The sequence below is a fragment of the Lichenostomus cassidix genome, chromosome 20, assembly GCF_008360975.1.
Source record: "Lichenostomus cassidix isolate B80296 chromosome 20, HeHo_3.0, whole genome shotgun sequence".
Lineage (NCBI taxonomy): Eukaryota > Metazoa > Chordata > Aves > Passeriformes > Meliphagidae > Lichenostomus > Lichenostomus cassidix.
In genome coordinates, this window is record NC_139500.1 from 2,302,043 (window position 1) to 2,329,464 (window position 27,422).

The 27,422-nt window shown below is 48.8% G+C and overlaps 2 protein-coding genes across 2 annotated transcripts; both read left to right on the forward strand.

The window, feature by feature from the left end:
- Positions 1 to 39: 39 nt before the first annotated feature.
- On the forward strand, positions 40 to 7,141 carry CSTF1 (cleavage stimulation factor subunit 1). The gene is made up of 7 exons (XM_085079346.1): positions 40 to 175; positions 899 to 1,060; positions 1,648 to 1,843; positions 3,085 to 3,362; positions 4,264 to 4,461; positions 4,930 to 5,320; positions 6,625 to 7,141. Exons 1-7 carry the CDS (start codon positions 56 to 58, stop codon positions 6,882 to 6,884), a joined length of 1,605 nt encoding a protein of 534 aa, XP_084935472.1. The 5' UTR covers positions 40 to 55; the 3' UTR covers positions 6,885 to 7,141.
- Positions 7,142 to 18,798: 11,657 nt separating this feature from the next.
- On the forward strand, positions 18,799 to 26,590 carry CASS4 (Cas scaffold protein family member 4). Its single transcript, XM_085079026.1, has 6 exons — positions 18,799 to 19,340; positions 21,655 to 21,759; positions 22,587 to 22,736; positions 23,246 to 24,580; positions 25,338 to 25,397; positions 26,024 to 26,590. The coding sequence occupies exons 1-6, from the start codon at positions 18,900 to 18,902 to the stop codon at positions 26,435 to 26,437; spliced, it is 2,505 nt and encodes an 834-aa protein (XP_084935152.1). The 5' UTR covers positions 18,799 to 18,899; the 3' UTR covers positions 26,438 to 26,590.
- Positions 26,591 to 27,422: the final 832 nt, after the last annotated feature.

Consider the following 27,422-nt stretch of genomic DNA (forward strand, 5'->3'; position numbering starts at 1 on the left):
GACCGTAGTTGTGTGTGTCGGTGTTTACAAGTGGTTCAGGATAGGTAAAAAGAAGATGTCGGGTCGCCGTGTCGCTGCAGCGTGTGACAGACGACAGCTGCCCCGGGGCATGGGGAGCATGGCAGCGCCGCTGCTCGACCCGCGCCCGCTCCGGCTGCCCTTTCTCGAGGCTGACGTGAGTAGGACTCGGGGAGGGGACGGTTTGCGCTGGGGATGGGGCCGAGCGGGCCGGCCAGCGGCGCCAGCAACTTAATTCCCAGCCCGTTCACGTCGCCGTGTTTGGGATCCGGGCTGTGGCGGAAGCGGCGCTTCGGAGCTTTGCGGCTGCGACACAAAAGAAGCGCCGGGCTCCCCCCGCGCCCGCTGAGGGCCGAGCCCCGCCGCTCCCCCGCCCGCCGGCCCGCCCCGAGCGCCGCTCTGCGGCCTCCGCCAAGGCCCCGCGGCCCCGGAACGGGGAATGGGAACGGGGAGAGGGACCCCCGGAAGGAGGAACGGGGGGATGGACCCTCGGGATCCCCGGCAGGGGAAGGAGTGGGGAGATGGACCCCGGGATCCCTGGAAGGGAGAATGGGGAGCGGGACCCCCGGAAGGAGACAACGGAGAGAAGGGAGCCCCGCCAGGGGAGGGATGGGGAGAGGGACCCGCAGGAGCCCCGGAGAGGGGGAACGGGGGGAAGGAGCCCGGGATCCGGGGAGGGGCAGGGGGGAGCGGGGCTCGGGGCCCCCAGGGCGGGGCTCGGTGCTCGGGCCCCCCAAACGGGATTAGGGCTCGGTGCTCGGGGCTGAGGCTCGGGGCTCGGCCCCCCTCATCCCCCCGGGGCTCCTCCCGCCTCCTCGCCGCGTGAGGCGCGGGGTGTGGCGGTCACGTGACGCCGGCCCGTTGTGTCGCCCCCCCCAAGAGCCGCCTCCCATCGATGTGCGGGCGCTCGATGCAGCAGCCTTCGCGGAGGAGCGTCCTGCGGGCTCGGCCGCCCCCGCCGCTGCCGCCGCCGCCGCTCGATGCGCTCCGCGCTCCCGCCGCCATCTTAGGGGCAGAGCGCGGGCGGCAGAAGGAAGGCTCGGTACGTACCGGGACCGGCGGGCCGCGCCGCGCTCCGCTCCGGCACCGCCCGCCGCGGGGCTGCGGGCCGCCCGGGCCGGGGGGAGGGCGGGGAGGGCGGCGGGGCCGGCGCGGGGCTGTCCTGCGCGCCCCGTGCATCCATCCATCGCAGCCCGGGCCCGCCGGCAGCACCGGCTGCCTCGTTCCGCTCGTGCCGCGGCGCTGCTGCCGGCTCCGGTGCTGCTGAGCGCAGTTCGGGCCGCTCTAGGGCCCAGCTTTCCATTTACACAGCAAACAAGCGCAACAGGTTTTTCCTCCCCTTTTCCTCTCCTTTCTTCCTTCTTTTCCTTCCCTTTTCTCCCGCCTTTTCCTCCCCCCTTTCCTCCTCTTTTCCTTCCCATTTCCTCCCCTTTTCTCCTTCCTTTTCCTCCCTTTTTCCTTTCTTTTCCCTTCTTTTTCTCTTGCTTTTCCTCCCCTTTTCCCTGCTTTTCCTCCCCTGTCAGATTCTGACCAAAACCACAGCAGTATTTGGTGCCTGCACTGGGATTTGTTCGAAGCTTGTGGCAGTTTCATGCAACTTTCTTGTGTGATTTTTGTTCTTCATTCCAGGCCCCCCCAAGGCAGTCCTTGCTCACAATGTATAGGACAAAAGTCAGTTTGAAAGACCGCCAGCAACTTTACAAACTGATAATTAGTCAGCTGCTCTATGATGGATACATCAACATTGCCAATGGCTTGATAAATGAGATCAAACCACAGTCTGTCTGTGCACCCTCTGAACAACTGCTGCACCTAATTAAGTTAGGTAAGCTGGAATCCAAAGCTGACATAAAAGTCTAGTTTCTAAATCCCCAGTGAATTGAGAGGTTGGTGTCACTGGAAAGACATCTCTGATGCAGAGGTGGTGTCTGGTAATAGCACAGTGCTTGTGCATTTGGGTACAGCCTTTGCCTCTGTGGGGTTTTTAGAAAGGCATTCCTGTTTGGTTAAAAGTAAAATAGATCCCTGAATAGTGCCCAAATCTGTCTGAACTCCCCTAAGGACACTTGCTCAGGCTCCTGGGTGAGTGGCAGCCTTCTCAAAACATCCACAGATCTGAGTGAAAACCTCACTCTCACAGTTCTGCTGACTCTAGAAATAAACAGTTCCTATCTGATTGTTCTGATGGTGTTGGAAGGGAGCAAATCCTTCCATTGGCAATCTTTGCTGGCTTTTATATATCAGTCTCCAAGAAATAGCTTCACAGTCTGGGGCCTCAGCAGGGCTGTCACTTGTTCTCTCCCTGTACTTCCCTCTGGCAGTGCCACAGTGTAGGGAAAACAGGGAAAACCCCTGAGCTGCAGCTGGAACAAGCTGCCCAAGTCCTGGACGGGCTCTGGCCATGACACTGGGTGTAATTCAACCGGTTCTGCTGCCTGAGCTAGCTGAGTTCTGAGGGTATAAATCTGTGAAGCTTTGTGTCTGTTTGAAATACAAATCCTAGGCTTGAAATGAGCACTTGGAAGCAGCAAAAAGATCACCACTGGGCTGAAAACTTTGTCTGCCCTGTTGCCACTTCTGCTTCTGAACCCTCTGGTCTGTAGCTGCATTCTGGAAATAAAGATTTGCAAAGTGGGTTTGAAGAAGAGTTTTCCCTTTTACTGCTGGGATAGTTTGTGGAGTTTGGCTTTGTCCTTCAGTGCAGTCAAGTAGGAAAAGCATCAGTAAATGCTGGTTTTTTTCACTTGAAAACTCAAGTAATGGTGTTGGGGCTTGTGGCTCCCCTGTGAAAAGCTGCCCAGAGGCCTGTCCATGGCCAGTGCTGGATTCTCAGTGCATTTATCAGCACTTCCCAGTCCTCACTGGGGGAATCCCCACACTTAGCTCAGAGCTGTGCCTGCTCACTGCAGCCCAACTCATTCATTCCTCCCCAGTGCTGTGTGACCAAACCTGCTCTGCCAGCTCAGCCCTCCCTCGGGGCTGCCTTTCCCCAGAGCTTCCCTGGAGCCGTGGCAGGGGCTGAGGAGAGTGTCCCTGCTCTGAGTGCCTGTCCTGCTGTGTCCCCAGGCATGGAGAACGATGACAGCGCTGTCCAGTACGCCATCGGCCGCTCGGACACCGTGGCGCCGGGCACCGGCATCGACCTGGAGTTCGATGCAGATGTGCAAACCATGTCCCCCGAGGCTTCTGAGTATGAGACCTGCTATGTGACATCCCATAAAGGGCCCTGTCGGGTGGCCACCTACAGCAGGGATGGACAGTTAATAGCCACAGGCTCTGCTGATGCCTCCATCAAAATCCTGGACACCGAGAGGATGCTGGCCAAGAGTGCCATGCCCATTGAGGTAAGGGATTGGAACCAGCCTGGGAATTGTGTTTGTCATGCCCATTGAGGTAATGAGTTGTAATCGTGACTTTGGGAATGCTGTCCACACCATGCCCATGGAGGTAATGAGTTGTAATCACTTTGGGAATCCTGTCCACACCATGCCCATTGAGGTAATGGATTGTAATAACCTTGGGAGTTCTCTGCATGCCATGTCTGCACCTTGGGGCTGCCTCAGTGGCTCAGATTAAACCTCTGTCTCACCATATTTCCTACTCCAGCAGCTCATTGAGTCCCTTTGAAGGAAGAGGAACCAGGGCAAGGACACTGGTGTCACTTCTGGCAGCAGGGAGAGAACTGAGCCACAAGTGGCTTTTCCTGGCTGCTGACCATGGCTGTATTGCTGAGCACAGTTCGTGTTGAGCCCACTTTTGGCCTCTGCAGCCCTCCAGGGCCACCCATGTTTTCACTGAGTGTTTCAGAAGTGTTTCACACATTGATTAGCTTTATCTTTCTCCAAGGCAGTTATCACGTGGCAGCAAAAAGTGGGATTTTTTTTTTGCACAGAGTACACACCAAATTCTCAGCAAATAGCTGCAGTTTCAGGGCAGCTTCTCTCCATTCTGCCAGCAGTCAGTGTTTTGTTTTGGGCTGTTTATGAAGGTGATGTTTTCTTGCACCAGCTCTGTGCTACTGAAACTGGTTTGTCCTTGAGCCAAGTTGTTTTGACCTTTATAAAGACACTGGGATCTTATTTGGTGACATAAACAAGGCCTTCAAATGATGAAGGGAACAGATTGTGTGCCTGGTCGTGTCAGAAAGGAGCTGCTGTTCAGCCACTCTGGCAAGCCTAAAACCTACTTTTCCTGTCCAAACCCTGCTCTGTTTTCTAACAGCAGCATGTTGAATGTTCTCTGTAGGTCATGATGAATGAGACAGCCCAGCAGAACATGGAGAACCACCCGGTGATCCGGACTCTGTATGATCACGTGGATGAAGTGACGTGTTTAGCTTTCCACCCAACAGAACAGATCCTGGCATCTGGGTCAAGGGACTACACACTTAAACTGTTTGATTATTCAAAGCCTTCTGCCAAAAGAGCCTTCAAATATATCCAGGTGAGATACTTTGCAGAGCTGCCAAAATTCAGATGTTCGAGTGTTGAATTGTGAGCTGAGTTGTGCCTCAGGTGGTCTGGGGTTAGGGATGGAGGAGGGCACAGGTACAGCTTCTGCAGATGTTCTAGAGGTTGTGTCTTAATTTTGTGCATCATAGACACCTGAATTTAAATTAGTGCCAGTCAGCTTTTTGTTCATTAGACCAACTCTAATATGAGTAACTTGAAAGTAATTGTTCCATTTTTTTTGGAGGAGTATTTGGGATTAGGTGGTGGGCTGGGGATGTGGAACCCCAAAGATGAGGGGCACTGCAGGCTGCTCTAGGAGAAAAGCTACAGGCAGCCTGTCACTTCAATCCAGTGTGCACTGCTAATTCAAGTACTTTTTAGCACTTTACCACCACCAGCACTGACCCTTCCATTTCATCTTTTTCCCTCCTCACCCCGCTGTGTCCTTTCCATCCAACAGGAAGCAGAGATGCTACGCTCCATTTCTTTCCACCCTTCTGGGGATTTCATCCTGGTGGGCACCCAGCACCCAACCCTTCGGCTGTACGACATCAACACCTTCCAGTGCTTCGTGTCCTGCAACCCCCAGGATCAGCACACTGATGCCATCTGCTCTGTCAACTACAACGCCAGCGCCAACATGTACGTGACAGGCAGCAAGGATGGCTGCATCAAACTCTGGGATGGCGTCTCCAACCGCTGCATCACCACCTTCGAGAAGGCACACGACGGAGCTGAAGTCTGCTCTGCGATTTTTTCCAAAAACTCCAAGTATATCTTGTCCAGTGGGAAAGACTCTGTAGCTAAACTCTGGGAGATATCCACTGGTCGGACGCTGGTTAAATACACAGGTATGTGGCAGGTGACCTTGCAGGCACCTTCTCTTTCAGGTGCTGAGCCTGGGCAGGGCTGGAAATATTGTCAGAACAGCAGTAATTCCTAAAGGCAATGGAGAAACTGCTGCTCTCCTCTCTGAGGATAAATTGCCCCAAATATTTGGAAACACTTAATGTAGGCTAATTCCAGAAGAGACGCTGTGATTCTGTGTCAATGCGTTTTAGCCTGAGTAGATTTTGGAGACTTTTCTGACATTACTCCGTTGTTTTGGAGGGAAGTTACCACTTCAGGGCAGTTGGTGTAATCATTACCTGTTGTGTCTCTATAGCCATGACAATACTCTGAAATGTACCTACAGCTGTTTTTTCCCTGCTTTGTGAATTTTTTTCAAGTTTGCAGTTTGCCCAAGGTAGTCATCCTTGGGCATGCTGCCAGTGCCATGCTTGGATCTCAGCAGGGCTTAGGGAATGCTGAATAACGTGAAGCTTTGCATGTGACAGCAGCAGTGTGAGAAGCTTTGGGGTCAAGCACTGATGTGCTTAAGCAGCAGGAGCACAAAAGATGCTGAGAATGGTGTGTGTAGCTTTTGGGGTTTGTAGTCCTTTTGCTCTGCAGCTCTGCTGCTCCTGCCCAGCAGGGAGCAGCACTTTGCTGGGAAAGCTGTGCAGTGCAGTCAGTGTCTGTGTAGGAAACACATTTGGTCTGAAGGTATGGCCAAGGTAGGTCATACAGCGTGTGTCATATGATAAATACCCTGAAAAGTCCTCAAGGATCGTGGGAATCTCTGGGTTCTCCTCTCAGTGCTTTTTCCCCCCTGGTCACAGCTGAAAGCCTCATGCAAAAATACTCTTGAAGGTAAAGCACTGGGCTTGGCATAGCTGGAGCAGGTATTCCTTCTGTCCTCTAAGGAATTGTAGGATATATCCATGAACAGCAGGAGGAATTCCTTCCTGGAATTGTGGTCAGGACTGGAAGGGGCTGCCCAGGGAGGTTTGGAATCCCCATCCCTGAAGGTGTCCAGGGGATGCCTGGATGTGGCACTCAGTGCTCTGGGCTGGGGACAAGGTGGCCATCACAGGTTGCACTCTGACACTTCCCCATCTTAATGGTTCTGTAACTACAATATTGTATATTACAATATTGTTATTACCAATATAACTACAAAAGAATATTGATTACTCCGTCACCTGTTGCTTGTGGAAGTGGTTGGACAGCAGAGAAAAAACAGCTCCTTGCCAGAAAATCAATGCTTAGAGAAAATTTATTCTTAGCTCATTGGAAACTTCCTGAAATGTAATATTTTGCTGCCTGTGTTTAGGTGCTGGTTTGAGTGGCCGCCAAGTGCACAGGACACAGGCTGTCTTCAACCACACAGAAGATTACGTGCTGCTTCCAGATGAAAGGACCATAAGCCTCTGCTGCTGGGATTCCAGAACTGCTGAGAGGAGGAACCTCCTGTCCCTGGGGCACAACAGCATCGTGCGCTGCATCGTCCACTCGCCCACCAACCCTGGCTTCATGACCTGCAGTGACGACTACAGGGCCAGGTTCTGGTACAGGAGATCCACTACAGACTGAGGAGCTGCCCAAGCACACGTTTTCCAGCTCCTGCAGCACCTGGGTGATTGTACTGCCAGCAGCTGCCTCCGGAAAAGCCGTGCTGAGCCCGGGTTTGATTCTGTCAGACGTGGCAGGAAAATAACAGAATATTGAGACTCTTCGCCCCACACTAATTTTTTATTAGTGTGCGCGGTTTGATTTTTGTAAGTCATCTCTAATTGTACTGAAGGGAGAAGGGGTGGAGATTAAGTGATGCTGGCAGGAAGGGCTGAGCTTGTTCTCCTGCCTTTCTGAATCTCACAAAGGTGGCAGGAAGGGCTGAGCTTGTTCTCCTGAAAGCCTTTCTGAATCTCACAAGGATGATGGGACAGTGTTGCTCACACTGGGCAGATGGAGCCAGTTCTGCTCTGTGTTGTGTCTGTGCAATCCCACTGAACTCTGCTAGAGAATAGATCACACCAGGAGCAGCAGAACTTGCTAGATACTTTAATGAAGCCTTAAGCTGCCTTCAGCCACAATTCATTCTTTGTAAAGCTCTGGTTTGTATCTTTTAGTCTGGGGTTTTGGTGAATTCTTTTTTGTGTTTTTTGTTCATTGGCCAAGTGGGCCTTCAGTTCTGAGTTGTGCCATAGGAATTCAAATGGGATTTTAAATTGTTTAGATGAATTCAAGAAATGGTCTTCTGGTTCTGGTGTTATAACTTAGACTTCATCTCACCTTCTTTTGAATTTATCTTAACAAGTGGCACCTCAAAATGAATTCCTAATAGTGTTAAGGAATATCCACATTGCAACTAAAATGTGACAGTGCTGCTGCAGGTGAAAATGAGAATAATTTTGCCTTAGAGACCTTTAGTATCCTCTCAAAGAAAGCGACTTGTGCACCTGGATTTTTGTATATGTACCTCAGAAATGTCACTGTTCCATTTGACTGAGACATCTTCATCTATGTCTGTTACACAGCACTTGAATTATATTATTTTTAAATATTCTCAAACCCAGTGGCCCTCATTAAGAAACTGTGCTTAAAAACTCCTCTAAGTTTAAAAATTCACTACTTAATCTCCCAGAGATCTTCCTGAGCAGAGTCTTACACTTGTTCTTTGAGGCTTCCTTGTGCAGAGCTCTTGGGGTCACACCTGGGAGGCTCCTGGGGTCAGAGCTCAGCACTTGCCTTCAGGAGGGTTTGGTGATGTGAGGTGGTTCTTGCTGCTGGGTGATCTTCCCATTACACTGAGCAATTGTCAAGGGCTGATGAGGGTACAGGTTTTCTCTGTATTTAAATAAAGATTGCCTTTTGAAAAGCTCTTTGATACTTAAAGAAGGAGTTGTGTTTGTTTTCTGTAAAACTAAGGAGAAGTGGATCAAATATGGGAGGCTGGGGCTTTGGGGACTTCTTAATGATGAGTTCATTGTGTTACACTGAATCAGGTAGAGTTACAGACTCAGTCTAGAATGTGGGGTGGTTTTTTCAAAAGAAATTCCATTTTCTCTTCAAAAGCTGCTGCTCTGCAAAACATTTCTGAGGCTTGGCAATCCCCTTTGCTTCTCCTCTGCCTGTGAGTTTGTGAACCTTCAGAAGCAGTGGTGGTGTGAGATAGTGGTGCTGGTGGCTTTTTTGGTTAATAAACAAGGAGAAGCAGAGCTGTGGGGAGGGAAGAAGGAAGTCCTGACACTCACTGGGGGTGGTGTGCCCTGGGTGACAGCAGTGGTTTTTTTTTCCTTTTTTTGAATTCTGCTAAAGTACGTGCCCATAATTGATGCACTTGATACTGGTGGTTGGAACATCTTTTACAACCCTCTTTTGGTGGTTTTTGTGTTAAAACACCGCTGTTACTGTGAACAGTGTGTGAACTCTCACCTCAGGCTTCCTTAATTCTGTGGGCTTTACCTTGCAGTGCAAGTGCAAAAGTTACTAACATAACACCATCCTGCAGCTGGCACCCTGCTGCCTTCCCTTACCCTGAGGCCACGAGGTTGGTGGGGTTCTGTTGGAGAAAGGGCAGGGAGGAACTGAACTCACCCCACTGAGGGAGAAAATGGTGAAATTTAATGTTCAAGGCCAGGTGGGACAGGGCTGCTCTATTGGAAGGTGTCCCTGCCCATGGAATGAGATGTCCTTAAGGTCCCTTCCAACCCAACCCATTCCATGACTCTGCAAACATCTTTCCTCTGTGGAAACCTGGAGGTGCCTTGAGTTCCCATTCTTGCTGGGCTGCTGTGAGAGCTGAGAGCATTGGAGAGCCTGGCTGGGAAATCTGCCTGGCTGTACTGTGGCACTCCTGTTTTATCAAGGCCTGTGCAGCTCCTGTGGTGCCAGAGCCCTGTGTCCAGCGTGCTGCAGGAGAGGAAACAGGAACAAGTGCAGAGGCTCACACTCGTCACTGTGGTCAGTTGCGACAAGCTGGTGGCACAGCAGAACGAGGAGAATTCCGCTTGCACACAGAGCAGTTTTCACACTTCTGGTCGCCAGGAGGGTTTTTTTGGGGTTTTCATTCTGTCCTTTTATCTCCTGTTGTCACAGATAGTATCTTTCACAAGAACCTTGTCTGCAAGGTCTGAGTGCTGTTAGGGCAGAGCTGGCAGATGGAATGGACTTGGCTGAGGCAGAGTTCCCAACATGCAGCGCCTGGGCAAGGCTGAAGTGTCCCCATCCTGCTGGAATTCCCTGGGCTGCTCCCAGTGGGGAATGACAACCATGGATGCAAAGCCAGGGAGCAACACAGCTGCAAAGGTATGTCTGGTTTTTCGGGTAGGGAAGGGTTTGATGGTTAATTCAGTGGGATTGTGGTGGTGTTGGAAGGAGCACTGATGAGGCCCCTTGAGGGCTGTGTTTGGATTTGGGCTCTCCTGGCAAAGAGCCCTGGAGGGGCTGGAGGTGTCCAGGGATGGGAATGGAGCTGGGAAGGGGCTGGAAAACTCCTGAGGGAGCTGGGAAAGAGCTGAGCCTGGAGCAAAGGGGATCAGGGGAACCTTGTGGCTCTGCACAGCTGCTGCCAGGAGGGGACAGCTGGGGGCTCAGGCTGTGCTCCAGGGAACAGGGACAGCAGGAGAGGGAACAGCCTCAGGCTGGGCAGGGGAGGCTCAGGCTGGAGAGCAGCAGCAATTTCTCTGTGGAAGGGATGCTCAGGCACTGGAAGGAGCTGCCAGGGAGGTTTGCAGTCACCATCCCTAGAGGTGTCCAAGGAAGTCCTGGAGGTGACAATCAGAGCTCTGGGCTGGGGACAAGCTGGGGATCAAGGTTCAGCTTGCCCCCAGCCCAAGACACAGCTTGGACTCGATGGTCTCAGAGGTCTTTCCCAACCTCAGTGATTCTGTCATTCTGTGAAGTGTTTGGGTTCCTCCTCTTGCAGGGGACAGAAGGCTCTGGTACCTGATGTCTGCCTGTGCCTTTCATGGTGACAAAACCACTGACTGGCAGAAGTGTCTTCTTGGGGAAGATCCTAAATAAAGCAAGATTCCTAAGCAATACATACCTGGAAATAACCACATTTGTGAAATTATAAAGATATAACTTCAAGGTTCCACTTCACTGTTACGCTATAGTGACATTAGAGACATTAGACAGTTCCAGTGTCAGAGATTTTCAGTGACAGCCCTGGTGACCTCTTGCATGATGTAATTTATGTTACATTCAAAGCAGAAAACATTTTGAAACACTCCATGTTCCTATTTTAAAGACTGGAACCGGTGTCTAAGGTTTGTTATATTTGTTTCTGTAGTCACATTTCATCTAGATGAACTTTATAGTTTATATTTGATATAATTTTAAGATGCCCTGCAGCAGCTGTAAGGGTTGGAGGATGCTGAAGTCTTGATTCAAGTCAGTGCCTTGCTGTCCTGCTGTCTGCAAGTCTAATAGGTGTGATGGAATTACGATTTTCATCCTGGATTCTGACATCAGTGTTTACTGTAAATAAAGTTCCTCCAGGAAATTTGATAGCAAATGTTGTGGAGGGGAAAAGCTTAGTTCAGGGAGTTCAATGAGTCATTTCTATATACTCAGAATTTTCCATTGAGGCTTGTAAAGATTAGGGTGATACTTTTCACATTGTGAATCATCAGTAATTGAGGCAGGACAGCTTTCATCTCTATAGAGAAATTTTCCATTTCTAGGTATATTTCCATTTTTCTGAAGTGGATTGTCAATAAATAAATGTAATGCTAGCAAACTGATTCCCTGTTCTGCTGTGAGCATTGTAGACATGACCAGAGCACTCCCAGTCAAATTCAGCTGGGCAAGAAAAAGCCAAAATTATTTCTGCTCCATCATTTATGAACTGCTTAGAAGGCCTCTACTAGCCTGGCAGTACTGTTTATCATCATAGTTGTATATTATGCTTAATATAAAAATAGCAAGGATTTTTTTTTTCGACTCTCTGGACTCCTTGAAGCACCAGCCCTGTTATAAGAAATGCTCTGCAATTATCCCTGTGCCCCAACTATTGCACCTGCACAGGGAAAACGCTCCTGACAGCGAGTTCAGTTGGGGTGCAGCCAGAAAAAGCTGCTGTTTGTTTGTTGTTGTGTATCCAGGGGCAGCACAGGAAGCGTTGCACCCCTCGGTGCAATTTCACACCCTGTGAAGCTCCTGCTGTCTGACAGCTTTGGCTGAGCTGCTGCCACAGAGAAAACAGGAGGGTGGTTGGGACGTGCATGGGGCGGATCTGAAGTTTGTCTCTCCTAAAATGCCCATTTCACAGCTTCCCATCTCACCCACAAACACGGGTGTGGGGAATGGTGGGGATTCTGTGCCTGTGCCCCACTCAGGTGAGACCCCAGAGCAGAGCTCAGGAAGGAGCTGGAGCTGCTGGGGAGTCCAGGGGAGCACCAGGATGAGCAGAGGATGGAGCAGCTCTGCTGGGAGGAAAGGCTGGCAGAGCTGGGATTGTTCACCTGGAGAGGAGAAGCTTTGGGGTGACCTCAGTGTGGCCTTGCAGGGCCTGAAGGAGCTGCAGGGAAGATGGAGATTTGGGACAAGGGATGGAGTGACAGGACACAAGGAATGGCTGCAAACTGGCACAGAGGAGGTTGAGATTAGAAAGAAATCCTCCCCTGTGAGGGTAGAGAGGCCCTGGGATGGAATTCCCAGAGAAGCTGTGGCTGCCCCTGGATCCCTGGAAGTGTCCAAGGCCAGGCTGGACAGGGCTTGGAGCAGCCTGGGACAGTGAAAGGTGTCCCTGGCCATGAGGTGTCCCTGGCCATGGCAGGAATTCTCTCTCCTGTGCACAGCAGCTGCTTTGCTCCCAGCCCAAAAGTGTCATTTTGTCAAGAAAACATTTTCAACTCAGCGTTTTCTATTCAAGTCTTTTCTAGCTATGTGGTTGTGGCTTTGGGAGGCAGAGTCTAATTTAATCTTGAAGCTACCATGGAAAGAGGAAGGAAAAGGCTTTTACCAGAGAAAAGGCAGTGTGTACAAAAACAAAACCAGCAGAAATTTGCAAACCAAGTCCAAAGTGGTAAAACCTGTGCATTGGCATAAGCATGACCTGGACACAGTTGCTGCTGAGTAAATAGCAACCATTAATAATTTTAAATAACACTATTGACTAAATTTAAATAACACTTGACTTAATAATAGTCAAGGATTTTTTAAAATAGTCCAAGAAACAAAACCCTTCAGGTGCAGGTCATGTTCAGCTTTCCTCCTTGGGTTTTCTGCCTCTGCAGAGTGAGGTTGTTTTGCAGGGCATTTATAACCACAAAGGGCATCTGTTCAGTTTTCTAGACACCTGAATAAGAAAGGTTTAAAGTGCATCAAACCTCAAACCACTTTTAAGTTAAAAAAACCCAAACCCAACAAACCAGGAGTAAAAAACGCTGCCGAAAAAAAGCTTCCAAATCCAATAATTTTTGTAGTCCAGCCCTGCTGCCCTGGGCTCTGTGCTCAGAGCAGGGAAGGCACTCCCTGCAGGAGGGTCTGTGCGTCCTGCACATCACCAGCTGCAGCCCAGAGGCTCCCTGGAGAGAATTCAGCTACGTAATGAGCTCCCCCCTTGCCCAGAGCTGCTTTCCTGGGGCTCCCGGCGAGCAGGAGGTGCCAGAGGCTGAGCTTTCCCTCTCCAGGCTGTCAGCAGAGCCTCCAGTGCTGCCTGATCGCTGCCAGGGCTGGGAGATCCTCCTCCTCCTCCTCCTCCTCAGGTGATGGACTAGCAGGGAAACAGGCAGCAAAATGAAGGTCAATGTAAGTACTGCATTTTTTCCTTTCTGCTGCAGTTCGTCTGATGACTTTTTCTGATTTCGTTTGTAGTGTTTAGAGTGTAAAATCTGCGGCTGGCAGGGTCGTTTGCAATGTGTGCCTTTGGCTGATTTGCACATCACTACCAGAGGACGTGGGTGTAATTTTTAATATATAATTCAAATTAATCCTTTCTCAAGAGCAGCAGCGTGGCTGAGGAGGGTAAGGGTTTGTTCTGTGCACACTGAGTACAATAATAACAATAACAAGCTTATTAAAAATTATCACGAATGACCCAGACTGGTCATTTCCACATTGTCTTGGGAAAAAAATTACATTAACACTTGAACTGTATATTACCAAAAAAAAAAAAAAAAAAAAGATGGTTTTTGCACTGATTCCTAGAAAATGGGTAATGGAAATGCTCCAAAAATTGAGGTCATTCTGTGATGAGGAAAACACCAAGTAATTTCAGTATGAGTTCTGTGAGCTGGGAAAGTCTTTGCACTGAGGATAAGGAGTGGCCACATCCTGCAGAGCTGCCTGCGAGGAGAACTGAAGCTCCACAGAGGAAAGTAGAGGAAATACTTATTAATTCACTTTTAAGAAATACTGTTCTCTCCTTGTGGCAGGGGGGAACCAGTGCTGGATCAAATCTATTTTCTAGTCGTTTATCCCTGGTTTTGCCCCCAGCCTGGCTTTGTGCTGAGCAGGGTGGCCACAGCGAGTGGCTCAGAGTCCCAGCTGATGGCTGGCAGCTGGGCAGGGCAGGGCAGGGCAGGGCTGGGCTGTCACCATGTGTCCTGCGCTAATGACAGGCAAGGAGCAGCGTCCAGCTGCTGCCCGGACCTGGGGATTCACACCACTGAGCAGGGCAGGCGGAAAATCACTGCTTTACCCAGAGAAATATTATCACTTCAACGATATTTGACAGGAAATTATTAATTTCTCAATTTATTCAATGTGTTTAATTATTTGCTCAGCAGCATGGCCATTGCTCTGAGGAGGACATTACTCATCACAGCTTTCTGTATCTGTGAACCCACGTTTGGAAATAAATGTAGGAAGGTATAATTAAGATCCTAGAAGGTTTAAAAAAGTCAAAAAACCAAAGGGATTGGGTGCATATGGGAAAAAAAAAAAACCCAAAAAGTTTGGCTAGCAGGAGAACCCAAACCCCAGGAATACACAGTGAGGGTTGGAAACAGGAGGAAATGACAGTTTGTTTTCCCTTGAACTTGGGCATGAGAGCACCCAGGTAAAAATGCTGTGAATTCCTGACTGCATTTCCCAGTTCTGGTGATTTGAACACAGCTAGGATCTGATCTGATTAACTACATTTGTGGAGAAAAGAGAGTTTGGGGGAAATGAACAGAACTCCAGCTTGTAATTCCCACCTCTGCAGCACTGCCTTGTGTGAAGCTGTGGGTTTGTAAGTGGTTCTGCTTGATTTTTTTAAACTGCGGTTCTACATTTGAACCAAAACTGATTTGACCGTTTAGAATTCCAAACCTGCTGATCAGCACCTGGTTCCACCCCCAAAAATCCATTAAAGCAAAAAAAATCGAGTCCTGATGTTCATTCCTCATCAAAGCTCACACAAAACTTCTGTATGACATGAACATTTATTTTCCAAAATATGCAAACAAAACCAAAAACTGCAGAAGGACCTTCTGTGAGTCACAGGAAATGCTGCACATCAGAGGGAGGCATGGGCAGGTAGATCTGAGCATTTAAGATAAATAAATGCTGTGAATTTTCCTGTGAATTCGCTACAATTGACCGAACTGAGCAAAATTGAAATGTCTCAACGAAATCTGCTATTTAAAAGGGAATGCTCGGGGAAGCCTTTCCCAGCTAATGGATGATGGAGAATGTTTATTTCGCCAGCTTTGCTGGGAGGTGAAGAGATTAACTGGAAGCTGCTCTGTAAACATGTCAGAGGTGTCACTGATGCATGAGCAGAACTGTTTAGCAAACACAAGTCGCTGCTGTATCTCTTCCTCCTCAAGTATTTCAAGTCCCACTTTCCTGCAGGAAAAGGGATTACACATGTATTGATGTGAAATGGGAGGAATATTTCTCTTGATCCACAAAAACTCCCAGGATTAAAACTGTCTCTTTATTTACGTGATGCTGATAGGGTTTTTAAGAAGCAAATTTGAGACAATGAATGGAAAATATATTTTTTTCATTTTAAACCCTGTGAAATAGTGCAGTACTCATTCACATGAAATATTAGTAAATTATAGTAGGGAGTATAGTAGTAAATTGAGATTTCCAAATCTGAGTGGGAAGGGGAAATAGAGAAAATATTTTGGCAGGCAAGATGCTCAAATTATCACGTGCTATTTGTCACTGGGTGTCACCTGGATTTTTCTAGCAATGTTTGCATATATTTTATAAAGGTTTTTTTCTGTTGCACAGTCTTATAGACTCAGGATAAGGCTTGGGATAGGAGAGGCACCAGGAGATTTCAGTCCTAGTGGGATATTTCCTCCTTAGCATAAATGTCTATTGTGTGCCCAGGGCACAGATGTCAGTCTGTGAGCACCCTCACTTTGAGGGGATAGAATTGTACATCACAGACCTGGGCCCTGATCAGCTTTACTGCCCTTAATTACAATTCTCCCTCTCTTCATGAATAAAGATGAATTAGCAGCTTTCATGCCTGTGCCTCCCAGGGGCTGTTAGGTTTTATAGAGGGACCAGTGCTGGAAAAGGATATGCAAACTATAAATAAGTAAAAAGCCCAATTTGGGGGGGAATTGCTCTCTCCACATCTGAGCCACACTCCAATAAAGGAGATGCATTTCCACTGAAAACTTTTGAAGTGAAGCTGTTGCAGAGCTCCTGCACTGTAAATCCCTTCAGTGACCCACTTGCTTTGCCCTCGGGTGGCTGTGGGACACTCCTGTCCCCTTCTCCAGGCCTGTGCTCTGTCACCAGCTCCTTCAAACCCCTCTGTGAGAGCACAGTCCCAGCACTGCCTCTCAGGGTGCTTTTTGTGGCGCTTTTAGGATGCTGTTTGTCTCAGGAGAGGTTTTACAAGGTTCTGATGGAGATGAAGCAGCAAACAAAGAAGGAAAACCACTCTGACCTCACCTGCGTTGCTTTAGTGCTTTTTACCCATTGTTTTTTTAAGGACACAACCAATAAAGCACCAGAGAGCTCCAGCAGCCCTGGCTGAGGAGCACAGGGAGCAGCCAGAGCTCTGCTGGCTCCCAGGGACAAACTGCATCTCCCCTGCTCTCTGAGCAGCCCGAGAGCTCTGCGATGCTGGGAATGCAGGGATGTTTACAGTCACGGGCAGGTCAGGGATGCTTTGCTCACGCCAGAGGAAGGGGCTGCCACAGTGATCCCTCACACATGTCCTGGGGAGCTGGGAGTGCACACAGGGCCTGCATTTTGGCACACAGCCCCACATGGGATGAGCCAGAGCCTGCACTGCAGATAACCTCATTCCACAGCCCTGGAGACAGACGGGCTGGGAGCAAACACCTCCTGCAACTTCTGTCCCTGTTCTGTGCACTTCTGCTGAAATACTGAAATACTGACAGTGGATGGCAAAGATCTGCTCTCCAACTCCATTGTATTGACCTTTTGTCCTGAAATTTGGAATTTAATTAAGCCCTGCCTTAGCTGGAAAAACCTTTGTGGTTTGCTTTTTAATTATTCTTTTTTTTAACCTCTCCTTCTTTGAGAGTTCCACTGACCCTGATTGTCAGAGTTGTGACAACCTCTCAGCTCATTCATGTTCTACAGACTGTAGTTTGGGGTTTGCCTCCATCACTTGTCTACTCAAAGTCTTCTCTTTCCCATGCCAGCTCTCTGGATGGGACATGAGATGATCCACAACCAGATCTGTTTTGTAGCTAGGTCAGGGTTCCCACAGTGTCCTATGATTTAATTGATTAATTAATTACTCTCCCACTTGGCTTGCAATTGGGATGATTTCAGAGGTTCCTGGGTTCATATTAATCACAGATGTGAGCCCACATGCCCAGTGTGAGCTCCAGAAATGCAAAATCTGACCCACCATGGGGGCTGCTGGCTGGCCCTGGGGTGTTTGCACATCGTTTTTTGGCCAAACCAAGGAATGCGTGCTGAGCCTCGAGCCAGGCACCTCTCTGATGGAAAGGTTTGTGTTTTCTTTGGTTACAAAATTAGACTCAGCAACATCTTGAGTGTGCTGCTGCCACAGGAAAGCCTTGTCTGGTACAACATCAATATTTAGATGCCTTTTAAAACCACAGTGTGAACCACATGTTGCTTTCAGTAGTGTGGGTGAAGTAGGAAGGGCAGCCTTGCTCAGGCTCAGCTCCTGACCCCAGGCTTCCTGGCCCTGCCACCCGTTTCCTGCCTGGATAAGGCTCTTCATGCTGGAAAAGGGGGAGTTTTCCTCTGCCCACACTCCTCAGGGCTGAAGAAGAGGCTCTGTCTTTCAGAAGTGTGTGTGCAGCATCCAAAACCAAGGTCTAGAAGTGCTGATGAATTATAGGAAAAGTTGGCTGTTCTCCCTTGGTTTTTTTTCACTGTGTATGGAGCCCAGGGCTGCCCCAGGAGGGGATTCCTGGAGGCCTGACTCCAAAATTTGGCATTGTCCAAATCCAAAGTGGATTCCGGTGTTCTCAGGCTGGGATAGGAGGCCAAAGGGGCTGCTGTCCATCCCTGGCAGCTGCCCTGGTCCCACAAAACCACCATTGTTCACAGCCACCCCGACCACCAAACGCCTGCAGCCAACAACGAGCCCTTGTCACCAGCTGAGCTGACAAATTGGGTTTCTTCTGCTGCAGCTCGGAGCCAGCTGCTGCTCCCCAGCAAATGCTCTGGACAAAAATACAAAAATACAAGGCATCACGTTTCCTATTTGGGTGCTATCTCTCTGGACATTGCTGGCACTTGGTGATAAGAAACTCATGCTGACACACAGCCAGTGCCCCACGGACTGGGAAGCAGTCCTGTTTTAAAGCTGAGAGCAAAATCTATCTTGCACTGAAAAACCCTAAAAAATGACATCCACCGCTTTCTCTGCCCTTTGCACAAATGCCTGGGGTGACTAAAGCTCCCTGCTGGCTGTGGCTGCCCCTGGATCCCTGAAGTGTCCAAGGTCAGGCTGGACAGGGCTTGGAGCAATTTGGGATAGTGGAAGGTGTTCCTACTACCCATGGCTGGAGTGGAATGGGATGATCTTCAAGTCTCTTCCAACCCAAGCCATTCCATGATTCTATGATCTTGTAATGAGTAAGTGTGAGATGAAGAATTCCCAAAATGCCGATGGGAGAAACACCTATTTTTCATACAGGGATGTTCATAACTCATCACAGTATCATTAGGGTTGGAAAGGACCTCTAGAAATCACTCAGTCCAACCCCACTGCCAAGTCAGGGTGACATGGAGAAGGTGACACAGGAGAGCATCCAGGTGGGTCTGGGATGGCTCTGGAGAGGGACACCCCATGCCCTCCCTGGGCAGCTGCTCCAGGCCTCTGCCACCCTCATGGAAAGAGCTTCTTCCTCACATTGAGGTGAAACTTCTTGTGTTTGAGCTTAGAAGTCTAATATACTTAACCCTAATATAATAAATCAAAATAATAAACGCTAGCAGTGCTCTTCAAGAGCCTTGGGGAGGGGGGGAAAGGTGAGGAAGAAATATATTGCAATAATATAACTATCACCTATTTCTTCAGTGCCCTGAACATAACAGACATAACACGCAGTTTGAAACTGCAACAGTTTAACTGTCTGAAGCCAACGCTCGGGCAGAGGTTGTTGAGAGTGCAAATGGGTGGGTGAACCAAACCGACTTGGCGGTGGGGAGAACCACCAGGGGAAGAGCCCTGGCGTGGGTGTGACCATGTCGGTGTCCTCGTGTCCCCAGCACAGCCTGGCCAAGGCGCTCTACGACAACAAGGCCGAGTGCTCGGACGAGCTGGCGTTCCGCAGAGGGGACATCCTGACGGTGCTGGAGCGACACGTGCCGGGCAGCGAGGGCTGGTGGCGATGCTCCCTGCACGGCCGCCACGGCCTGGCTCCGGCCAACCGCCTGCAGCTCCTGCCGGCCGCTCCGGCCAGCCCTCGGCCTCCTCCTGCCCGCGGGGAGCCCACGGAGCCGCCGGCCGGACACAACATCTACCAGGTGCCCTCCGTGCCCGCGCTGTCGGCCACCTACGAGAAGATGGAGGGCTGGGTCCAGTCTCCGGCCAGGGCTTCGGGCAGCCCTGCCCAGGCCGTGTACCAGGTGCCAGCCCTGGCTGCCCAGCTGCTCAGCGAGAGGACCAAGCGCTCCACGCACCAGGTGAGAGTGAAGGCAGCTCTGAAAATAATGGTGGTGTTGGTAAAAGAGTCATTGGGAGTGGGGAAAGGAGAAAGCTTGAGATGCTCAGTGGGATTTCCAGCAGAAGAATGATGGTGTTTAGGAAACTCCCATCAATTTTACTGCAGTTTACAGTATTATGGGAGAAATGCTGCTCTGGGCAGCGTATGAGTCTCTATATTCTGTACTCCCTCGCCTTTCTGACAGTTTAGAACAGCTGTAAAATAGGGCAGGAAGTAAAAACTATAACATTTGTTTGGGAGAATCTATAAATGATTTACAAAGCTAAAATAACAAGACACAGAACTTTCTCCTCTGACGGGCCACAGTGCGCAGCCATCCAGAGTCCTCTGGGCACACGTGGGGTCTTTGCATCCATCTGCACAGGAACATGATTCATAATTTTGAAAAAATCACCCTTTGCTGTGTGATTGCTGGGTTTGGTCTGGTTTGTACTGTCTCCAGCACCTCAATGTGCTACTCGAGGTGTCACCAGGTTTGCAGGAAGCAGCAGCCTCGGTCAGATGTGCAGAAGCACACAGAGTTTTCTGTATGCCCTCCACCAGTTTCTCTCCCTCTGTGTTTTTGCTGCTGCTGAGGCAGTGATCAGGATGTACAGGGTGAGAGCAACCTGATTTTCCAGGGTTTCACTGCAGCTCCCTGGCCTGGCTCTCCTCTCTCCCAGCTCCTCGTGTTTGACATTCAGATGAAACACACACATGAAACATGCAATTTGATTACATGCTGCATCAAGTGCCTTAAGATAAAAACTTGTGCTTTCTTCAGGGGAATATGAATGGGGAATATTTCATAACGAAAGGGAAATAGAGCAGGTGGGGATAGAGTGCAAGATTTTGTTCATTCCCATGAGTTCTTCAGCCCTGGATGGCTCTTTATTCTGTACATGAAAATCACATTAGAAATTGTAGTTGAACAAGGAAAAGGAAGAAAATTCAGCTACACAGCCTTTGAGGCTGATTTAATGATCATTTGATTTATGGGGCTCCATCAGCCACCTTTCCTCCTGCTGTGTGGAAGCAAACAATGGAAACCAAGATACTTCTTCCTGCTGGGTGGCAGGTGGGTGCTGGAAAACAGACAAACCCAGGGCATTCCTGCTGACCAAACCCTCATTTTCAGCACTGCAGCTGCAGTGCACAACCATAACTCAAACCCAAACCCAGTAACAGCTACAGGAGACCCTTTTGCACTCGCTGTGATCTGATTTCTCCACATCCCTGACCTAAAGGAGCCTTTTGCAAACTGATTGAGAGATTGCTACGAATTTTCCATGTTGTACCAGCAAATCAGGTGGAAAATGTCATCTGGTCATTATCTGGATGAATGGCCCAGCAGAAGAGCTCCTTGGCTCTCCCTGTCTCACTTCATTAATTTATCCACCTAAGCCATTTCTAGTCTAACTAAGAATGAAAAAGAAATGTCCCAGCCTGTGATTATCATCCAGAAGTTGAGAGTGGGGCTGCCTGTGGCACAGTGTCCCAGCTGTCCCCACACCAGCTGCACCCTGGTGGTCACAAGCTGTCCCCAAGGCAGGGGAGCTCAGGGAGCACAGAACGATCCAGACTAACCCACAGAGATCCTGTGGGACAACTGGCAAAGCTCCTGGCATACTCAGCTGTCCTCTGAGCAGCTGGGAAAAGCCACTCCAAGCCTTTGAGCAATGAAACAAAGAGAAATCCCTCAGAGCCTGGGTGTTTTCACCCCGCAGAGAAGCTTCATCTCTCCTGCTTCACTCACAGGGCACCTTCTGGTTCTCCTGCCATAGTTCTACTGCCATGGTTCCACATTCATAACTACTGAATAATACTCAGCCTGCACCTTTCTGCTGCTCTTACATCAAATATGGCTTGACCCAGTGACTCTGTGGGCTTGGAGAAGTCAAAATTTCCCCACTTCCTTTTTTAAGTGGTTCTGCTTTTGGGCAGTCGAAAGATTTAAGTGATAACTGCAGCTGGATTTTCTCCAAACCTTTTCTGTCCCATGGTTAGTAAGGCAGATTGTCTTTGCTATGTGTGTGCCAGTTCTGATCTTATCTAAAATATACCAGCAATGCTGGCAAGGGAGAATTATGGGGAAATAAATATCCTTCTGCTTGTAAGGTCAGTTCCTCTTTCTGACCTTCAGTGGAGAGGTGAAGGCTTTTATCACTTAAGAATGATTACTCCAAATTTCATTGGAATCACTGAGTGAATGCTCAGCTAAATGAGTTTATCAAAGCTGTTCTGACCTTCCTACCGACACAGTTTTATGAGAATTGTTTTCTCTCCCCTCCAAGCACCTGTTTACTCTGCCGAGAGCTTGCCGAGCTTCAGCCCCAAACATCAGGGCTGAGGTGTACGATGTCCCCTCCAGGCAGCCCCAAGAGTCCCTGCTCACCCAGGTGAGTCCTGCCCTGCTCCCCTCCCTGCAGCTGGCACCCTGAAGCACCTCAGAATAGATCTGGAGGGCAATTCTACTCTCACTCTGTTGGCTTTTTGTAAAATTGGGAAGGAAATCATCTATTTTTAGCTCAAAACCTCAGTTCTCCGGCGTTTCTTAGGAATTTAGAGCAACGTGTCTTAAATCTGGTGCTTTTCTAATGAACACTTCCATTTTTTCTATTAGTAAGGCATTTCCCTATGGATTCCAAGGCAGAGAGGTTGACACTACTGATGTCTTCCTGAATTCACAGTATCAGTGTCAACCTCTCTGCCTTGGAACCCACAAGGAAATGTGGTTGTGTCATTGGGTCGGGGGGATTTGGGGATGGTCAGAGAAGAGTCACAAATGCATCTTCTCAAAGAAACTAAATGTCACCCCCTCCACCCACCTCCTGGGAAAAACACACCCTGGGTTTGGTCACGTCCCCGTGACGTGTCCTGTTACACAATCCTGTCCTCAGTGCTGTCCCACTCCCCTGGGGACAGTGACTGTCCCATTTCCTCCACCCCTCAGCCTGTGCAGGTTACCAGGGTGGGACAGCCACCAGCCCCATGCTGTCACCCACCCCACAAAGGTGTCAGTGGGACTGAAGAATGTCCAGAGAGCCTCCCCTGGCACTGCAGGGTTGAGCTCACTCCATCATTATCGAGTTACCCACACATCTCCTGCAGTCACCCCTCGGTGTGAGGGGGTGATCCCTGCTCAGAGCCAAACCCTTTGATCCCACCCAAGTCCCCAGCAGGCTCTAAAAAGGATCAAAATCAACCCTTTTTTCCCGTTGAGCAGAGCGGTGCCACTCCCCCCAGCACACGGAGGAGCTCCGGGCTTGGCAGATCCACTGAGAGCTTCCAGGCAGAGCAAAGCCAGCTTTACAACATCCCATCCAACCCCGAAAAAACAGGAGCTGGCAGCCAGAAAGAATCACCAGCAGGCAATGTAAGTAAGGCTTAGTGAACACAAGAGAATAATCTGTCACTCCTGGGATGCCTGGCTTGGAGCAGGGACAGGTTTCCCATCTCTTCCCCACTGTTTCTTACACAGCAAATGGTCCTGCTTTTCCCTTTTCCAGCTTGGACTCCAGCTGTACACACACATATCTGTATCAAGTGAAAATTTAAATTCATTGAAGATGTTTGAGAAGAGTCAGTGGTGTCTGTTGGTGATTTATTGTTTGTCAGGGTATGCATGGGAATGGGAAAAATCAAATGTCTACTGATTTCACTGGCTGCGGACTGTAGGAATTAATCACCCGTGCCCCAAATATTTTACCTTTTATACCTGCAGCTTGTGCATGTTAGAAAATAAAAAACATGGGCAGCCTTTTTGTGGTGCAGTTCCATTGACATCAGTGGAGCTGCACATATATCCGTGCTCCAATAATTCAGTTTTGTTTCTCATCTCTTGTTTAAAAAGACTGTTTACAAGCCCTCTGTGCTCTGTTGCAGCTATATGACGTCCCTCCCAAAAGAGACCTTGATGACTCCGAAAACAAATCTCCAAAAAAATGCTGGGGCCATTACAACACTTTGCCAAACCCCCGGAAGTCAGAATGGATTTACGATATTCCGGTATCCCCCGAAAATTCCGGATTCAAGCCGAACCCTGCCGGCCAGTGTGTGGAGAAGCAGGTGCTGTACGACATTCCCCCAGCCAGGTACAAAGCCCACACCACAACCACCGAGGCCAAGGCTGGAAATCCGCAATTATACGACATTCCACCGAGCCAGAGGAAATTAACGCTTACGGAAATCCTGCTTTATGACGTTCCATCCTCGCGGGATGCTCTCCCTTTGCTGCACAACGGCAGCTCTGAGGTTCCCCCCAGCCTCCTGGCTGCCAGGGCTGAGAATCACATCTCTGAGGAGAATGTTTATGATATTCCCAAAGGTTTGCCCAGTGCTGGGCACTGCAGGAAGGAGATGGAGAACAGTGATGGCGCTGGAGACCAAGCACGTGGTGCTTCTCCTCAGCTCTCTGTGGATGCCAAACTAGAAAAAGACAGTTTGTGTGTTTCTGGTGTGGACAGCAGAAGCAGCACGCTCTCCTCATCCTCCAGCTCTTCTACTGAGTTCTTTTCTACTCTGTCCCCATCACCAGAGGCTGTGCCAGAGATCAAACTGGAGCTGGAAGCTGCCATCGAGACCCTGACTCGGCTGCAGCACAGCGTGAACAGCTCCATCGCCAGCTTAATGATCTTCGTGAGCAGCAAGTGGAGACTGCAGGAGCACCTGGAGAAAAGCCTGGAGGAGATCCACAGGGCAGTGGATCACATCAAGGTGTCGATGGGAGAGTTCCTGGCCTTCGCTCAAGGCCTGAAGGGCAATGCCTCCAACCTCACTGATAACCACCTGCAGGCCAGAATTAAAAAGCAGCTTGAAATCCTAATGAACTCCTACAAAATCTTGACAGAAACGAGGGAAGCTCTCAACAACTGCAGCTGGTCCCTGGAGGCTCTGGTGCTCAGGAAGCCCCAGAACAGCCCTGATGACCTGGATCGCTTCGTTATGGTGGCCAGGACGATTCCAGAGGATATCAAGAGGTTTGTATCCATCATCATCGCCAACGGGAAGCTGCTCTTCAGGAAGAACGAGGAGCAGCAAGAGACCAAGCAATCCAAAGTGGAGCCAGAATGCAAAATGGCAAAACCAATCCCAATGCCAAGGAGGGTGGAAATTGAGTCACTCCAGAGAAATGCTCCTCAGAAACCCAGCCAGTGCTGGGTTCCTTCGGAGAAACCAGAAGAAAATGCCACTGAGGATTGTGATTACGTCCAGTTACAGGTCAGTGAAACTGGGATTTACTCATTATATTCTTCACCTTTTGCAGATATGAAGCTATTCACTCTCAGCACTATTGTACCTTTGCACCAGTGCCAGGTTCAGTTTGCACTACATCCCATTTTCCAGACTTTTCCAGGATTCAGGATTTTGGGACAGTGCACATGTAGAGTGAGCAGTAATTTTAATCAATAGAGAAAATCAAACATTTTTTCCATCATGCCAGTTTAAATCCATTTGGGAAACAGATTTTATCTGGAAGTTAGCAATTCCTGTCTTCTCTTTTCCCTCACAGTTGTCTTCCTGCCCCTCCATTGTGTTTGGCTCTGGCATGACAAGAGATGTTCCTTCCTAACTTGAGGTGTCGTGGAAATCCTGTTCTCATAGAAATTAAACTCTGAATTATTACATTTATTTGTTAGAATAATTCTGGATGATTGTTAGAATCTCTTTAGAATTACTAAAATACCTACTAAGAATATCTCCCTTGGTTTCCCAAAGAAATGCTGCTTGTCCTTAAAATTTAGGGAATGTTATATTGAAATGTTTTGTTGGTTTCAGTCTTAGATCTTGCAGGACCAAACACATTTTTAGGAGGAAAAAACCTACAGCTCCTTCTAATAAATTCACCATTTCTGTCTGGAACATGAAGGCTACAGAACAAGCATTTGTTTCCCCATGAAATAAGAGAAAAACACATTTGTATTTAAATTCTTTAATGTAGTTGTTTCAACTTTGCTTTCATTTCAATTTGTAACAGGCACAGAAAGTCATTTCAGGTAAAGAAGTAGCAAAGAAGAGCACAGAGTCAAACACAAAGGTATTTCTGACTTTGAAAACTGTTATTTATGAGGCCTTTTAGTCGCTGATTTCTGTGCTTGCTAAAACTCTGAGTAATTTGCATTCAGACATACATCTATTCACAGAGACTTATTTGCTTCTCAGAATAATCTTCCCAGAATTACTGCTGAAAACCTGTGAAAAACACTTATTTTCCTCAAACAAACAACTCCAGTTTAAAGTCATACAGTTCATTTTATTGCCTTTCAGCATCATTTGGGATAAGGCTGTGACAATTAGCATTTCAAAATATCTTATCCTGCACTGGCACAAAATTGACTCTTGTTTTGTGCATTTTAATCATTCATAACCCTGATTAAGCCCATTAAAGATCAATGTTTTGTATTATTTGAAAGCTTCAAGCCCTGCCTGTGTAAAGGAATGGTGTTTGGCACCAGCACTTTGTGTGCCATTATTAAAATTGTATTTAGGGGGGAAAAAAGGCAATCGGGAGAATTTCCAACACTTTACGGAAAGAGAAATTACTGTAAAGGCTCCAGGGTGGGGCAATTTGGAGACCACAAGAATTTAGGGTAGAGCAACCAAAAAAACCAACCAGCGTGTGCCACCAGGCTGAACCCATTTTTATTTTAACCCTTTCCCCAGGTTTTGCCATGTGCAAAAAAGACTGTGAATCCCAGCAGGCAGGACCCTGCCAGGAAAATCCCTCTGCCAGAGGCCGGCAGGCTGTGCTTTGCCGCCCTGCACAAAGCCCTCGGCGTGTTCACCGCCAGCCTGAGCAACCAGCAGCCTCCCGAAATCTTCATCTCCCACAGCAAACTCATCATCATGGTGGGGCAGAAGCTGGTGGACTCCCTGTGCCAGGAGACGCAGGAGAGGGAGGCTCGGAGCGACGTCCTGCACTGCAGCAGCCGCTTCTGCAGCCTCCTCAAGAACCTGGCGCTGGCCACCAAGAGTGCAGCCATCAAATACCCCAACGCTGAGGCCACCAGGGAGCTGCAGGATCAGACAGAGGAGCTGGCGAAATACATCCAGCAGTTCAGGGCCATGATGGAGTGAGGGAACTGCAAACCATCTCCGCTGTCGTTGCTCCTCCTGGCATCAGTTTGCAGTCACCTCTCAGAATTCCTGCTGGGAATTCCTCCTGCCTGGTGCACTGCAGATCCCCACGGCAGCAGATGTGGAAGAATTAAATTTGTATTTTCTTCTCCACTGTTCTGATCTTGCCTGGAAGTATCATTGGCACGGTGGCTGGGTGGGGATGTTTGCTGTGTATTGGAGCAAAAGTGGTTTATTATTGGACTGGTTTCTTATTGGACTGGTTTCTTATTGGACTGGTTTCTTATTTTTATTCTCTGTGTACGTCAGATAAATGTATTTTCCTTTTTTTATTTTTTTTTTCTATTCACGTAAAGTCTCTCTTTTAATGTAGCTGCACAACGTTCTGTAACTTATGATCTCCCAATATTGATTGTTTCCTGAGGACTTGACTCAAAATCTGTAATTACAGGTCTGTTTTTTTTAAAAAAAAAAAAAACAACAAACAAGTGCAAAGCTAATTTTTGGGTTTAGTATACAAAGGAAAAAAATCTAGCAGGCACTACACAAAGACAAGGAAATGCTCCAGGCTGGCACCTGAGCACAGAGCAAAGCTTTGGGAGAAGTCCTGGCTCTGATAAATCCACAGGGAGCATCTCAGTCACCCTCTGTCTCAGCCCGGAGCTCTCACAGCCTTTCTCCAGCTGGGAAAAATGTATTTCAGTATTAAATATGCAGAGGCTTTGGACAAGCTCTTCCCCCAGCGGGAAAGGTGATGTTATTCCCGGCTGGAATCCCGGCAAAGCTCCCAGGGCTCCACGGCAGCCCTCAGTGCCTCGGGCCGCGCAGCTTTTTAACTTTATCCCCAATTTCTGGGTGTGAAACAGAGCGACAAAGACACTGCGGCCCCGCGTGGCTACACCGCGTTAATTGTAGTACTCCTAATTAGTTTATTTCGCGATTTGTAGCCGAAATGCCGCAGCCTGCCCTTTGCCGGCCGTGTTCC